This window comes from Cetorhinus maximus, unplaced genomic scaffold, assembly GCF_964194155.1.
Source record: "Cetorhinus maximus unplaced genomic scaffold, sCetMax3.hap1.1 HAP1_SCAFFOLD_4358, whole genome shotgun sequence".
NCBI lineage: Eukaryota > Metazoa > Chordata > Chondrichthyes > Lamniformes > Cetorhinidae > Cetorhinus > Cetorhinus maximus.
The window spans coordinates 1-14,020 of NW_027600262.1; the positions used below are offsets into that span (position 1 = coordinate 1).

General features: G+C 51.1%; 1 protein-coding gene across 1 annotated transcript; it reads left to right on the forward strand.

Moving 5' to 3' along the window:
• Positions 1-951: 951 nt before the first annotated feature.
• LOC144678473 (caM kinase-like vesicle-associated protein) lies at positions 952-10,335 on the forward strand (the record flags this gene model as incomplete). Its single annotated transcript, XM_078538241.1, has 5 exons — positions 952-1,100; positions 1,150-1,281; positions 2,173-2,247; positions 2,644-2,782; positions 10,215-10,335. Coding segments are annotated over exons 1-5 (616 nt in total), but the record flags the coding sequence as incomplete, so codon positions are not given.
• Positions 10,336-14,020: the final 3,685 nt, after the last annotated feature.

Here is a 14,020-nt window from a genome sequence, read left to right on the forward strand (position 1 = left end):
ACCCCGAGACCCCCGACCCCGAGACCCCCAACCCCGAGGACCCCCGACCCCAAATGCTCCGACCCCAAATGCCCCGACCTCAAACGCCCCGACCCCGAGACCCCCGACCCCGAGACCCCCAATCCCGTGACCCCCGACCCGAGACCCCTGACCCAGAGAACCCGACCCCGAGACCACCAACTCCAAATGCCCTGACCCGGAGACCCCCCGACCCTGAGACCCCCGACCCCGAGACCCCCGACCCCAAGCCCGAGACACTCAACCCTGAGACCCCCAGCCCAAGACCCTCGACCCCAAGCCCGAGACACTCAACTCTGAGACCCCGAGCCCAAGACCCCCGACCCCGAGACCCCCGACCCTGAGACCCCCAGCCCAAAACCCCCGACCCTGAGACCCCCGACCCCGAGACCCCCGACCCCGAGACCCCTGACCCCAAGACCCCCCGACCCCGAGACCCCCAATCCCGAGACCCCCGACCCCGAGACCCCTGACCCCGAAAGCCCTGACCCCGAGACCCCCGACCCCGAGACCCCCGACCCCGAGACCCCCGACACCGAAAGCCCTGACCCCGAGACCCCCGATCCTGAGACCCCCAACCCCGAACGTCCCAACTCTGAGATCCTAAGCCGGAGACCCCCAAGACCCCGAGACCCCCCAACACAGAGACCCCCCCACCCCGTCAGGCCACGCTAAGACCCTCCCTCCCTCCCCTCCTCCCGAAACACCCACCCGGAAAATGAGCTCCGTCCTCCAACCCCCGCCCCCCCCACAGCGAGTTCCCCTCCCCCCCACCCCACCCCCACCCAGGTCAGCCCTGCTCTGGGGGATGGGTAGAGTCCAGTTCAGGACAGGGGAGAGGTCACTGCCGTGTCCAGTGACGCAGGGCACTGCTGGGCCCCGATGGGGCGTCACCCCCATCCCGCCTCAGCCCAGTCAGCAGGCTGCTCGACCATGGCGGGCGGCGCAGCGGCCCCCAAACACGCGGCAGCTGGAGTCAGCATTGGCAGGAGGGACCCTTCCGCTCCCCCCAGCCCCACGTGCGCGCTGGTCGACCTCAAGGGGCGTCGCATCACGCAGCGCCGATCGCTGCGGCCGGCACAGTCCGATCCCAGTCTCACACCCTGTCCCTCTCCCCTCCCCCCACTACAGGAAGGAGTTCTGTGAGATCTGCATCGCCAGGGAGAAGCTGTCAGACAAGATTTACTCCTGCAAGAAATTCTCAAAGAAAGACGGCAGGAGTGTCCGGAGAGCAGCAAAGAACGAGATTCTCATCCTGAAGATGTGAGTAAAGATGGAGCTTTACTCTGTATCTAACCCCGGGCTGTACCTGTCCTGGGAGTGTTTGATGGGGACGGTGTAGAGGGAGCTTTACTCTGTATCTAACCCCGTGCTGTACCTGTCCTGGGAGTGTTTGATGGGGACGGTGTAGAGGAGCTTTACACTGTATCTAACCCCGTGCTGTACCTGTCCTGGGAGTGTTTGATGGGGACGGTGTAGAGGGAGCTTTACTCTGTATCTAACCCCGTGCTGTACCTGTCCTGGAGTGTTTGATGGGGACGGTGTAGAGGGAGCTTTACACTGTATCTAACCCCGTGCTGTACCTGTCCTGGGAGTGTTTGATGGGGACGGTATAGAGGGAGCTTTACTCTGTATCTAACCCCGTGCTGTACCTGTCCTGGGAGTGTTTGATGGGGACAGTGTAGAGGGAGCTTTACTCTGTATCTAACCCCGTGCTGTACCTGTCCTGGGAGTGTTTGATGGGGACGGTGTAGAGGGAGCTTTACTCTGTATCTAACCCCGTGCTGTACCTGTCCTGGGAGTGTTTGATGGGGACCGGTGTAGAGGGAGCTTTACTCTGTATCTATCCCCGTGCTGTACCTGTCCTGGGAGTGTTTGATGGGGACGGTGTAGAGGGAGGCTTTACTCTGTATCTATCCCCGTGCTGTACCTGTCCTGGGAGTGTTTGATGGGGACGGTGTAGAGGGGGCTTTACTCTGTATGTATAATGCCTGTCAGTTGATCCTCTGTTGCGACTCCTGCCCGAGTTGAAGAGCTCCATTGACGCACACTGGCCAATGGGCAGGTGGGGAGGGGAGAGGAGCTGGGTGGGTGGGGAGGAGAGGAAATCGGACGAAGGGGAGATGTTTAATAATTTCTGTCTATTCACTGCAGGGTAAATCATCCCAACATCCTACAGCTGATTGACACATTTGAGACAAGGGAGGAATACTTTATTTTTCAGGAAATGTGAGTTTCTCTGCTGGGGTGGGCCGATGGAGGCTTTTCGTTTGCGATCCCGGGCTGTTTGGGAGTTTGACGGGAGCGCCGGAGAGAAAACCGAGAACTGAGCCCATCTCTGAAATCGGGATTGAGCGCATCCGCGATTCCCCACCCAGTCGAATAGCCGGCGCTGGAATGTGGCGCTGCCGGCGGCTGGACTCCCAGGTCGGATCTGCTCCTGGCGGCAGGCACCTCCAGAACTGTGTGGCACCCCCCTTACCCTATTGCCCGCCACCGAGGCAGACCCTCCATCTCACTGCCAGCGTTCGGGTAAACCCACCCCAGCCCCCACGCCCGCCCCCACCCTGACAAATAAGCCAGCTAGAAATCTCCAGCTTCACCCAGCTCTCTGTCATATTCTAGGGCGACAGGGAGTGACCTCTTTGACTGGATTCTTCACCAGGGCTCATACACGGAGAGAGATGCCAGTAATGTGATTCGACAGGTGCTGGACACAGTTTCTTACCTGCACTCACTCCACATCGTGCATCGAAACATTAAGGTAAGATTCTCTGTAACTGGCAGTGAGATATCTGTCAACTGACTGGTGTCTCTCAGTCCCCTCTCTCTCTCAGGGAGATATCTGTACACTGACTGGTGTCTCTCAGTCCCTCTCTCTCTCTCAGGGAGATATCTGTACACTGACTGGTGTCTCTCAGTCCCTCTCTCTCTCTCAGGGAGATATCTGTACACTGACTGGTGTATCTCAGTCCCCTCTTTCTCTCTCTCTCAGGGAGATATCTGTACACTGACTGGTGTCTCTCAGTCCCTCTCTCTCTCTCAGGGAGATATCTGTACACTGACTGGTGTCTCTCAGTCCCTCTCTCTCTCAGGGAGATATCTGTACACTGACTGGTGTATCTCAGTCCCCTCTCTCTCTCTCTCTCAGGGAGATATCTGTACACTGACTGGTGTCTCTCAGTCCCTCTCTCTCTCTCAGGGAGATATCTGCACACTGACTGGAGTAACTCAGTCCCCTCTCTCTCTCTCTATCAGGGAGATATCTGTACACTGACTGGTGTCTCTCAGTCCCCTCTCTCTCAGGGAGATATCTGTACACTGACAGGTGTCTCTCAGTCCCTCTCTCTCAGGGAGATATCTGTACACTGACTGGTGTCTCTCAGTCCCTCTCTCTCTCAGGGAGATATCTGTACACTGACTGGTGTATCTCAGTCCCCTCTCTCTCTCTCTCTCAGAGGGATATCTGTACACTGACTGGTGTCTCTCAGTCCCCTCTCTCTCAGGGAGATATCTGTACACTAACTGGTGTCTCTCAGTCCCCTCTCTCTCTCAGGGAGATATCTGTACACTGACTGGTGTCTCTCAGTCCCTCTCTCTCAGGGAGGTATCTGTACACTGGCTGGTGTATCTCAGTCCCCTCTCTCTCTCTCTCAGGGAGATATCTGTACACTGACTGGTGTCTCTCAGTCCCTCTCTCTCTCTCAGGGAGATATCTGTACACTGACTGGTGTCTCTCAGTCCCTCTCTCTCTCTCAGGGAGATATCTGTACACTGACTTGTGTCTCTCAGTCCCTCTCTCTCTCTCAGGGAGATATCTGTACACTGACTGGTGTCTCTCAATCCCCTCTCTCTCAGGGAGATATCTGTACACTGACTGGTGTATCTCAGTCCCCTCTCTCTCTCTCTCTCTCTCTCAGGGAGATATCTTTACACTGGCTGGGGTCTCTCAGTCCCCCTCTCTCTCTCAGGGAGATATCTGTACACTGACTGGTGTCTCTCAGTCCCCTGTCCCTCTCTCAGGGAGATATCTGTACACTGACTGGTGTCTCTCAGTCCCTCTCTCTCTCTCAGGGAGATATCTGTACACTGACTGGTGTCTCTCAGTCCCTCTCTCTCTCTCAGGGAGATATCTGTACACTGACTGGTGTATCTCAGTCCCCTCTCTCTCTCTCTCTCAGGGAGATATCTGTACACTGACTGGTGTCTCTCAGTCCCTCTCTCTCTCTCAGGTAGATATCTGTACACTGACTGGTGTATCTCAGTCCCCTCTCTCTCTCTCTCTCAGGGAGATATCTGTACACTGACTGGTGTCTCTCAGTCCCCTCTCTCTCAGGGAGATATCTGTACACTGACAGGTGTCTCTCAGTCCCTCTCTCTCAGGGAGATATCTGTACACTGACTGGTGTCTCTCAGTCCCTCTCTCTCTCAGGGAGATATCTGTACACTGACTGGTGTATCTCAGTCCCCTCTCTCTCTCTCTCTCAGAGGGATATCTGTACACTGACTGGTGTCTCTCAGTCCCCTCTCTCTCAGGGAGATATCTGTACACTGACTGGTGTCTCTCAGTCCCCTCTCTCTCTCAGGGAGATATCTGTACACTGACTGGTGTATCTCAGTCCCCCCTCTCTCTCTCTCTCAGGGAGATATCTGTACACTGACTGGTGTCTCTCAGTCCCTCTCTCTCAGGCAGGTATCTGTACACTGGCTGGTGTATCTCAGTCCCCTCTCTCTCTCTCTCTTAGGGAGATATCTGTACACTGACTGGTGTCTCTCAGTCCCCTCTCTCTCTCTCAGGGAGATATCTGTACACTGACTGGTGTCTCTCAGTCCCTCTCTCTCTCAGGGAGATATCTGTACACTGACTGGTGTCTCTCAGCTCCTCTCTCTCTCAGGGAGATATCTGTACACTGACTGGTGTCTCTCAGTCCCCTCTCTCTCTCTCAGGGAGATATCTGTACACTGACTGGTGTCTCTCAGTCCCCTCTCTCTCAGGGAAATATCTGTACACTGACTGGTGTCTCTCAGTCCCTCTCTCTCTCAGGGAGATATCTGTACACTGACTGGGGTCTCTCAGTCCCCCTCTCTCTCTCAGGGAGATATCTGTACACTGACTGGTGTCTCTCAGTCCCCTCTCTCTCTCTCAGGGAGATATCTGTACACGGACTGGTGTCTCTCAGTCCCTCTCTCTCTCTCAGGGAGATATCTGTACACTGACTGGTGCCTCTCAGTCCCTCTCTCTCTCTCAGGGAGATATCTGTACACTGACTGGTGTATCTCAGTCCCCTTTCTCTCAGGGACATATCTGTACACTGACTGGTGTCTCTCAGTCCCCTCTCTCTCAGGGAGATATCTGTACACTGACTGGTGTCTCTCAGTCCCCTCTCTCTCAGGGAGATATCTGCACACTGACTGGTGTCTCTCAGTCCCCTCTCTCTCAGGGAGATATCTGTACACTGACTGGTGTCTCTCAGTCCCCTCTCTCTCTCTCAGGGAGATATCTGTACACTGACTGGTGTCTCTCAGTCCCTCTCTCTCTCAGGGAGATATCTGGACACTGACTGGTGTCTCTCAGCCCCTCTCTCTCTCAGGGAGATATCTGTACACTGACTGGTGTCTCTCAGTCCCCTCTCTCTCAGGGAGATATCTGTACACTGACTGGTGTCTCTCAGTCCCTCTCTCTCTCAGGGAGATATCTGTACACTGACTGGGGTCTCTCAGTCCCCCTCTCTCTTTCAGGGAGATATCTGTACACTGACTGGTGTCTCTCAGTCCCCTCTCTCTCTCTCAGGGAGATATCTGTACACTGACTGGCGTCTCTCAGTCCCTCTCTCTCTCTCAGGGAGATATATGTACACTGACTGGTGTCTCTCAGTCCCTCTCTCTCTCTCAGGGAGATATCTGTACACTGACTGGTGTCTCTCAGTCCCTCTCTCTCTCTCAGGGAGATATCTGTACACTGACTGGTGTCTCTCAATCCCCTCTCTCTCAGGGAGATATCTGTACACTGACTGGTGTATCTCAGTCCCCTCTCTCTCTCAGGGAGATATCTTTACACTGGCTGGGGTCTCTCAGTCCCCCTCTCTCTCTCAGGGAGATATCTGTACACTGACTGGTGTCTCTCAGTCCCCTCTCTCTCTCTCAGGGAGATATCTGTACACTGACTGGTGTCTCTCAGTCCCTCTCTCTCTCTCAGGGAGATATCTGTACACTGACTGATGTCTCTCAGTCACTCTCTCTCTCTCAGGGAGATATCTGTACACTGACTGGTGTCTCTCAGTCCCTCTCTCTCTCTCAGGGAGATATCTGTACACTGACTGGTGTATCTCAGTCCCCTCTCTCTCTCTCTCAGGGAGATATCTGTACACTGACTGGTGTCTCTCAGTCCCTCTCTCTCTCTCAGGGAGATATCTGTACACTGACTGGTGTCTCTCAATCCCCTCTCTCTCAGGGAGATATCTGTACACTGACTGGTGTATCTCAGTCCCCTCTCTCTCTCTCTCTCTCAGGGAGATATCTTTACACTGGCTGGGGTCTCTCAGTCCCCCTCTCTCTCTCAGGGAGATATCTGTACACTGACTGGTGTCTCTCAGTCCCCTGTCTCTCTCTCAGGGAGATATCTGTACACTGACTGGTGTCTCTCAGTCCCTCTCTCTCTCTCAGGGAGATATCTGTACACTGACTGGTGTCTCTCAGTCCCTCTCTCTCTCTCAGGGAGATATCTGTACACTGACTGCTGTCTCTCAGTCCCTCTCTCTCTCTCAGGGAGATATCTGTACACTGACTGGTGTCTCTCAGTCCCTCTCTCTCTCTCAGGGAGATATCTGTACACTGACTGGTGTCTCTCAGTCCCTCTCTCTCTCTTAGGGAGATATCTGTACACTGACTGGTGTCTCTCAGTCCCTCTCTCTCTCTCAGGGAGATATCTGTACACTGACTGGTGTCTCTCAGTCCCTCTCTCTCTCTCAGGGAGATATCTGTACACTGACTGGTGTCTCTCAGTCCCTCTCTCTCTCTCAGGGAGATATCTGTACACTGACTGGTGTATCTCAGTCCCCTCTCTCTCTCTCTCTCTCTCAGGGAGATATCTGTACACTGACAGGTGTCTCTCAGTCCCTCTCTCTCTCTCAGGGAGATATCTGTACACTGACTGGTGTATCTCAGTCCCCTCTCTCACTCTCTCTCAGGGAGATATCTGTACACTGACAGGTGTCTCTCAGTCCCTCTCTCTCTCTCAGGGAGATATCTGTACACTGACTGGTGTATCTCAGTCCCCTCTCTCACTCTCTCTCAGGGAGATATCTGTACACTGACAGGTGTCTCTCAGTCCCTCTCTCTCAGGGAGATATCTGTACACTGACTGGTGTCTCTCAGTCCCTCTCTCTCTCAGGGAGATATCTGTACACTGACTGGTGTATCTCAGTCCCCTCTCTCTCTCTCTCTCAGAGGGATATCTGTACACTGACTGGTGTCTCTCAGTCCCCTCTCTCTCAGGGAGATATCTGTACACTGACTGGTGTCTCTCAGTCCCCTCTCTCTCTCAGGGAGATATCTGTACACTGACTGGTGTATCTCAGTCCCCTCTCTCTCTCTCTCTCAGGGAGATATCTGTACACTGACTGGTGTCTCTCAGTCCCTCTCTCTCTCAGGGAGATATCTGTACACTGACTGGTGTCTCTCAGCCCCTCTCTCTCTCAGGGAGATATCTGTACACTGACTGGTGTCTCTCAGTCCCCTCTCTCTCTCTCAGGGAGATATCTGTACACTGACTGGTGTCTCTCAGTCCCCTCTCTCTCAGGGAAATATCTGTACACTGACTGGTGTCTCTCAGTCCCTCTCTCTCTCAGGGAGATATCTGTACACTGACTGGGGTCTCTCAGTCCCCCTCTCTCTCTCAGGGAGATATCTGTACACTGACTGGTGTCTCTCAGTCCCCTCTCTCTCTCTCAGGGAGATATCTGTACACGGACTGGTGTCTCTCAGTCCCTCTCTCTCTCTCAGGGAGATATCTGTACACTGACTGGTGCCTCTCAGTCCCTCTCTCTCTCTCAGGGAGATATCTGTACGCTGACTGGTGCCTCTCAGTCCCCTTTCTCTCAGGGAGATATCTGTACACTGACTGGTGTCTCTCAGTCCCCTCTCTCTCAGGGAGATATCTGTACACTGACTGGTGTCTCTCAGTCCCCTCTCTCTCAGGGAGATATCTGCACACTGACTGGTGTATCTCAGTCCCCTCTCTCTCAGGGAGATATCTGTACACTGACTGGTGTCTCTCAGTCCCTCTCTCTCTCTCAGGGAGATATCTGTACACTGACTGGTGTCTCTCAGTCCCTCTCTCTCTCTCAGGGAGATATCTGTACACTGACTGGTGTCTCTCAGTCCCTCTCTCTCTCAGGGAGATATCTGGACACTGACTGGTGTCTCTCAGCCCCTCTCTCTCTCAGGGAGATATCTGTACACTGACTGGTGTCTCTCAGTCCCCTCTCTCTCAGGGAAATATCTGTACACTGACTGGTGTCTCTCAGTCCCCTCTCTCTCAGGGAGATATCTGTACACTGACTGGTGTCTCTCAGTCCCTCTCTCTCTCAGGGAGATATCTGTACACTGACTGGTGTCTCTCAGTCCCTCTCTCTCTCTCAGGGAGATATATGTACACTGACTGGTGTCTCTCAGTCCCTCTCTCTCTCTCAGGGAGATATCTGTACACTGACTGGTGTCTCTCAGTCCCTCTCTCTCTCTCAGGGAGATACCTGTACACTGACTGATGTCTCTCAGTCCCCTCTCTCTCAGGGAGATATCTGTACACTGACTGGTGTCTCTCAATCCCCTCTCTCTCAGGGAGATATCTGTACACTGACTGGTGTATCTCAGTCCCCTCTCTCTCTCTCAGGGAGATATCTTTACACTGGCAGGGGTCTCTCAGTCCCCCTCTCTCTCTCAGGGAGATATCTGTACACTGACTGGTGTCTCTCAGTCCCCTCTCTCTCTCAGGGAGATATCTGTACACTGACTGGTGTCTCTCAGTCCCTCTCTCTCTCTCAGGGAGATATCTGTACACTGACTGGTGTCTCTCAGTCCCTCTCTCTCTCTCAGGGAGATATCTGTACACTGACTGGTGTCTCTCAGTCCCTCTCTCTCTCTCAGGGAGATATCTGTACACTGACTGGTGTATCTCAGTCCCCTCTCTCTCTATCTCTCAGGGAGATATCTGTACACTGACTGGTGTCTTTCAGTCCCTCTCTCTCTTTCAGGGAGATATCTGTACACTGACTGGTGTATCTCAGTCCCCTCTCTCTCTCTCTCTCAGGGAGATATATTTACACTGACTGGTGTCTCTCAGTCCCTCTCTCTCAGGGAGATATCTGTACACTGACTGGTGTCTCTCAGTCCCTCTCTCTCTCAGGGAGATATCTGTACTCTGACTGGTGTCTCTCAGTCCCCTCTCTCTCAGGGAGATATCTGTACACTGACTGGTGTCTCTCAGTCCCCTCTCTCTCTCAGGGAGATATCTGTACACTGATTGGTGTCTCTCAGTCCCCTCTCTCTCAGGGAGATATCTGTACACTGACTGGTGTCTCTCAGTCCCCTCTCTCTCAGGGAGATATCTGTACACTGACTGGTGTCTCTCAGTCCCCTCTCTCTCAGGGAGATATCTGTACACTGACTGGTGTCTCTCAGTCCCCTCTCTCTCTCAGGGAGATATCTGTACACTGACTGGTGTATCTCAGTCCCCTCTCTCTCTCTCTCTCAGGGAGCTATCTGTACACTGACTGGTGTCTCTCAGTCCCTCTCTCTCAGGGAGGTATCTGTACACTGGCTGGTGTATCTCAGTCCCCTCTCTCTCTCTCTCTCAGGGAGATATCTGTACACTGACTGGTGTCTCTCAGTCCCCTCTCTCTCAGGGAGATAGCTGTACACTGACTGGTGTCTCTCAGTCCCCTCTCTCTCAGGGAGATATCTGTACACTGACTGGTGTCTCTCAGTCCCCTCTCTCTCTCTCTCTCAGAGGGATATCTGTACACTGACTGGTGTCTCTCAGTCCCTCTCTCTCAGGGAGATATCTGGACAGTGAATGGTGTCTCTCAGTCCCTCTCTCTCAGGGAGATATCTGGACAGTGACTGGTGTCTCTCAGTCCCTCTCTCTCAGGGAGATATCTGCACACTGACTGGTTCCACACTCTTTTTTTCTGTTTCAGCTGGAGAATCTGATATACTACAGGCATCAGAATCCATCGAAGGTAGTGATCGGGGACTTCCATCTGTCACGCATCGAGGCGGGTCCGATTTCAGAACCCTGTGGGACACCCGAGTATTTGGGTAGGAATTGGATGCCCCCTACAATGTGTCTCATCCTAGCCTGCATACTCACACACACACGCACTCACATTCATACACACTCTCACACACACACTCACATTAATACACGCTCTCACACACACACTCACATTCATACACACTCTCACACACACACTCACATTCATACACACTCTCACACACACACTCACATTCATACACAGTCTCACACACACACTCACATTCATACACACTCTCACACACACACTCACATTCATACACACTCTCACACACACGCTCACATTCATACACACTCTCACACACACACTCACATTCATACACACTCTCACACACACACTCACATTCATACACACTCTCACACTCACACTCACATTCATACACACTCTCACACTCACACTCACATTCATACACACTCTCACACTCACACTCACATTCATACACACTCTCACACACACACTCACATTCATACACACTCTCACAAACACACTCACATTCATACACACTCTCACACACACACACATTCATACACACTCACACAGACACTCACATTCATACACACTCTCACACACGCACTCACATTCATGCACACTATCACACACACACTCACATTCATGCACACTCTCACACACACACTCACATTCATGCACACTCTCACACACACACTCACATTCATGCACACTCTCACACACACACTCACATTCATGCACACTCTCACACACACACTCACATTCATGCACACTCTCACACACACACTCACATTCATACACACTCTCACACACACACTCATTCATACACACTCTCACACACACACACACATTCATACACACTCTCACACACACACACACATTCATACACACTCTCACACACACACTCACATTCATAAACACTCTCACACACACACTCACATTCATACACACTCTCACACACACACTCACATTCATACACACTCTCACACACACACTCACATTCATACACACTCTCACACTCACACTCACATTCATACACACTCTCACACACACACTCACATTCATACACACTCTCACACTCACACTCACATTCATACACACTCACACACACACTCACATTCATACACACTCTCACACACACACACATTCATACACACTCTCACACTCACACTCACATTCATACACACTCTCACACACACACTCACATTCATACACACTCTCACACACACACTCACATTCATACACACTCTCACACACACACTCACATTCATAAACATTCTCACACACACACTCACATTCATACACACTCTCACACACACACTCACATTCATACACATTCTCACACACACACTCACATTCATACACACTCTCACACACACACTCACATTCATACACACTCTCACACACACACTCACATTCATACACACTCTCACACACACACTCACATTCATACACACTCTCACACACACACTCACATTCATACACACTCTGACACACACACTCACATTCATACACACTCTCACACTCACACTCACATTCATACACACTCTCACACACACACTCACATTCATACACACTCTCACACACACACTCACATTCATACACACTCTCACACACACACTCACATTCATACACACTCTCACACTCACACTCACATTCATACACACTCTCACACACACACTCACATTCATACACACTCTCACACACACACTCACATTTCTACACACTCTCACACTCACACTCACATTCATACACACTCTCACACACACACTCACATTCATACACACTCTCACACACACACTCACATTCATACACACTCTCACACACACACTCACATTCATACACACTCTCACACACACACTCACATTCATACACACTCTCACACACACACTCACATTCATACACACTCTCACACACACACTCACATTCATACACACTCTCACACACACACTCACATTCATACACACTCTCACACACACACTCACATTCATACACACTCTCACACACACACTCACATTCATACACACTCTCACACACACAATCACATTCATACACACTCTCACACACACACTCACATTCATACACACTCTCACACACACACTCACATTCATACACACTCTCAAACACACACTCACATTCATACACACTCTCACACACACACTCACATTCATACACACTCTCACACACACACTCACATTCATACACACTCTCACACACACTCTCACATTCATACACACTCTCACACACACACTCACATTCATACACACTCTCACACACACACTCACATTCATACACACTCTCACACACACACTCACATTCATACACACTCTCACACACACACTCACATTCATACACACTCTCACACACTCACTCACATTCATACACACTCTCACACACGCACTCACACTCATACACACTCTCACACTCTCACTCACATTCATACACACTCTCACACTCACACTCACATTCATACACACTCTCACACACACACTCACATTCATACACACTCTCACACTCACACTCACATTCATACACACTCTCACACACACACTCACATTCATACAAACTCTCACACTCACACTCACATTCATACACACTCACACACACACTCACATTCATACACACTCTCACACACACTCTCACATTCATACACACTCTCACACACACACTCACATTCATACACACTCTCACACACACACTCACATTCATACACACTCTCACACTCACACTCACATTCATACACCCTCTCACACTCACACACATTCTTACACACTCTCACACACACACTCACATTCATACACACTCTCACACACACACTCACATTCATACACACTCACACACACACTCACATTCATACACACTCTCACACACACACTCACATTCATACACACTCTCACACACACACTCACATTCATACACACTCTCACAAACACATTCACATTCATACACACTCTCACACACACACTCACATTCATACACACTCTCACACACACACTCACATTCATACACACTCTCACACACACACTCACACTCACATTCATACACACTCTCACACACACACTCACATTCATACACACTCTCACACACACACACTCACATTCATACACACTCTCACAGACACATTCGCACTCACATTCATACACACTCTCACACACACAGTCACATTCATACACACTCTCACACACACACTCACATTCATACACACTCTCACACTCACACTCACATTCATACACACTCTCACACTCACACTCACATTCATACACACTCTCACACACACACTCACATTCATGCACACTCTCACACACACACTCACATTCATACACACTCTCACACACACACTCACATTCATACACACTCTCACACATTCACTCACATTCATACACACTCTCACACTCACACTCACATTCATACACACTCTCACACTCACACTCACATTCATACACACTCTCACACACACACACATTCATACACACTCTCACACACACACTCACATTCATACACACTCACACACACACTCACATTCATACACACTCTCACACTCACACTCACATTCATACACACTCTCACACACACACTCACATTCATTCACACTCTCACACACACACTCACATTCATACACACTCTCACACACACACTCACATTCATACACACTCTCACACACACACTCACATTCATACACACTCTCACACACACACTCACATTCATACACACTCTCACACTCA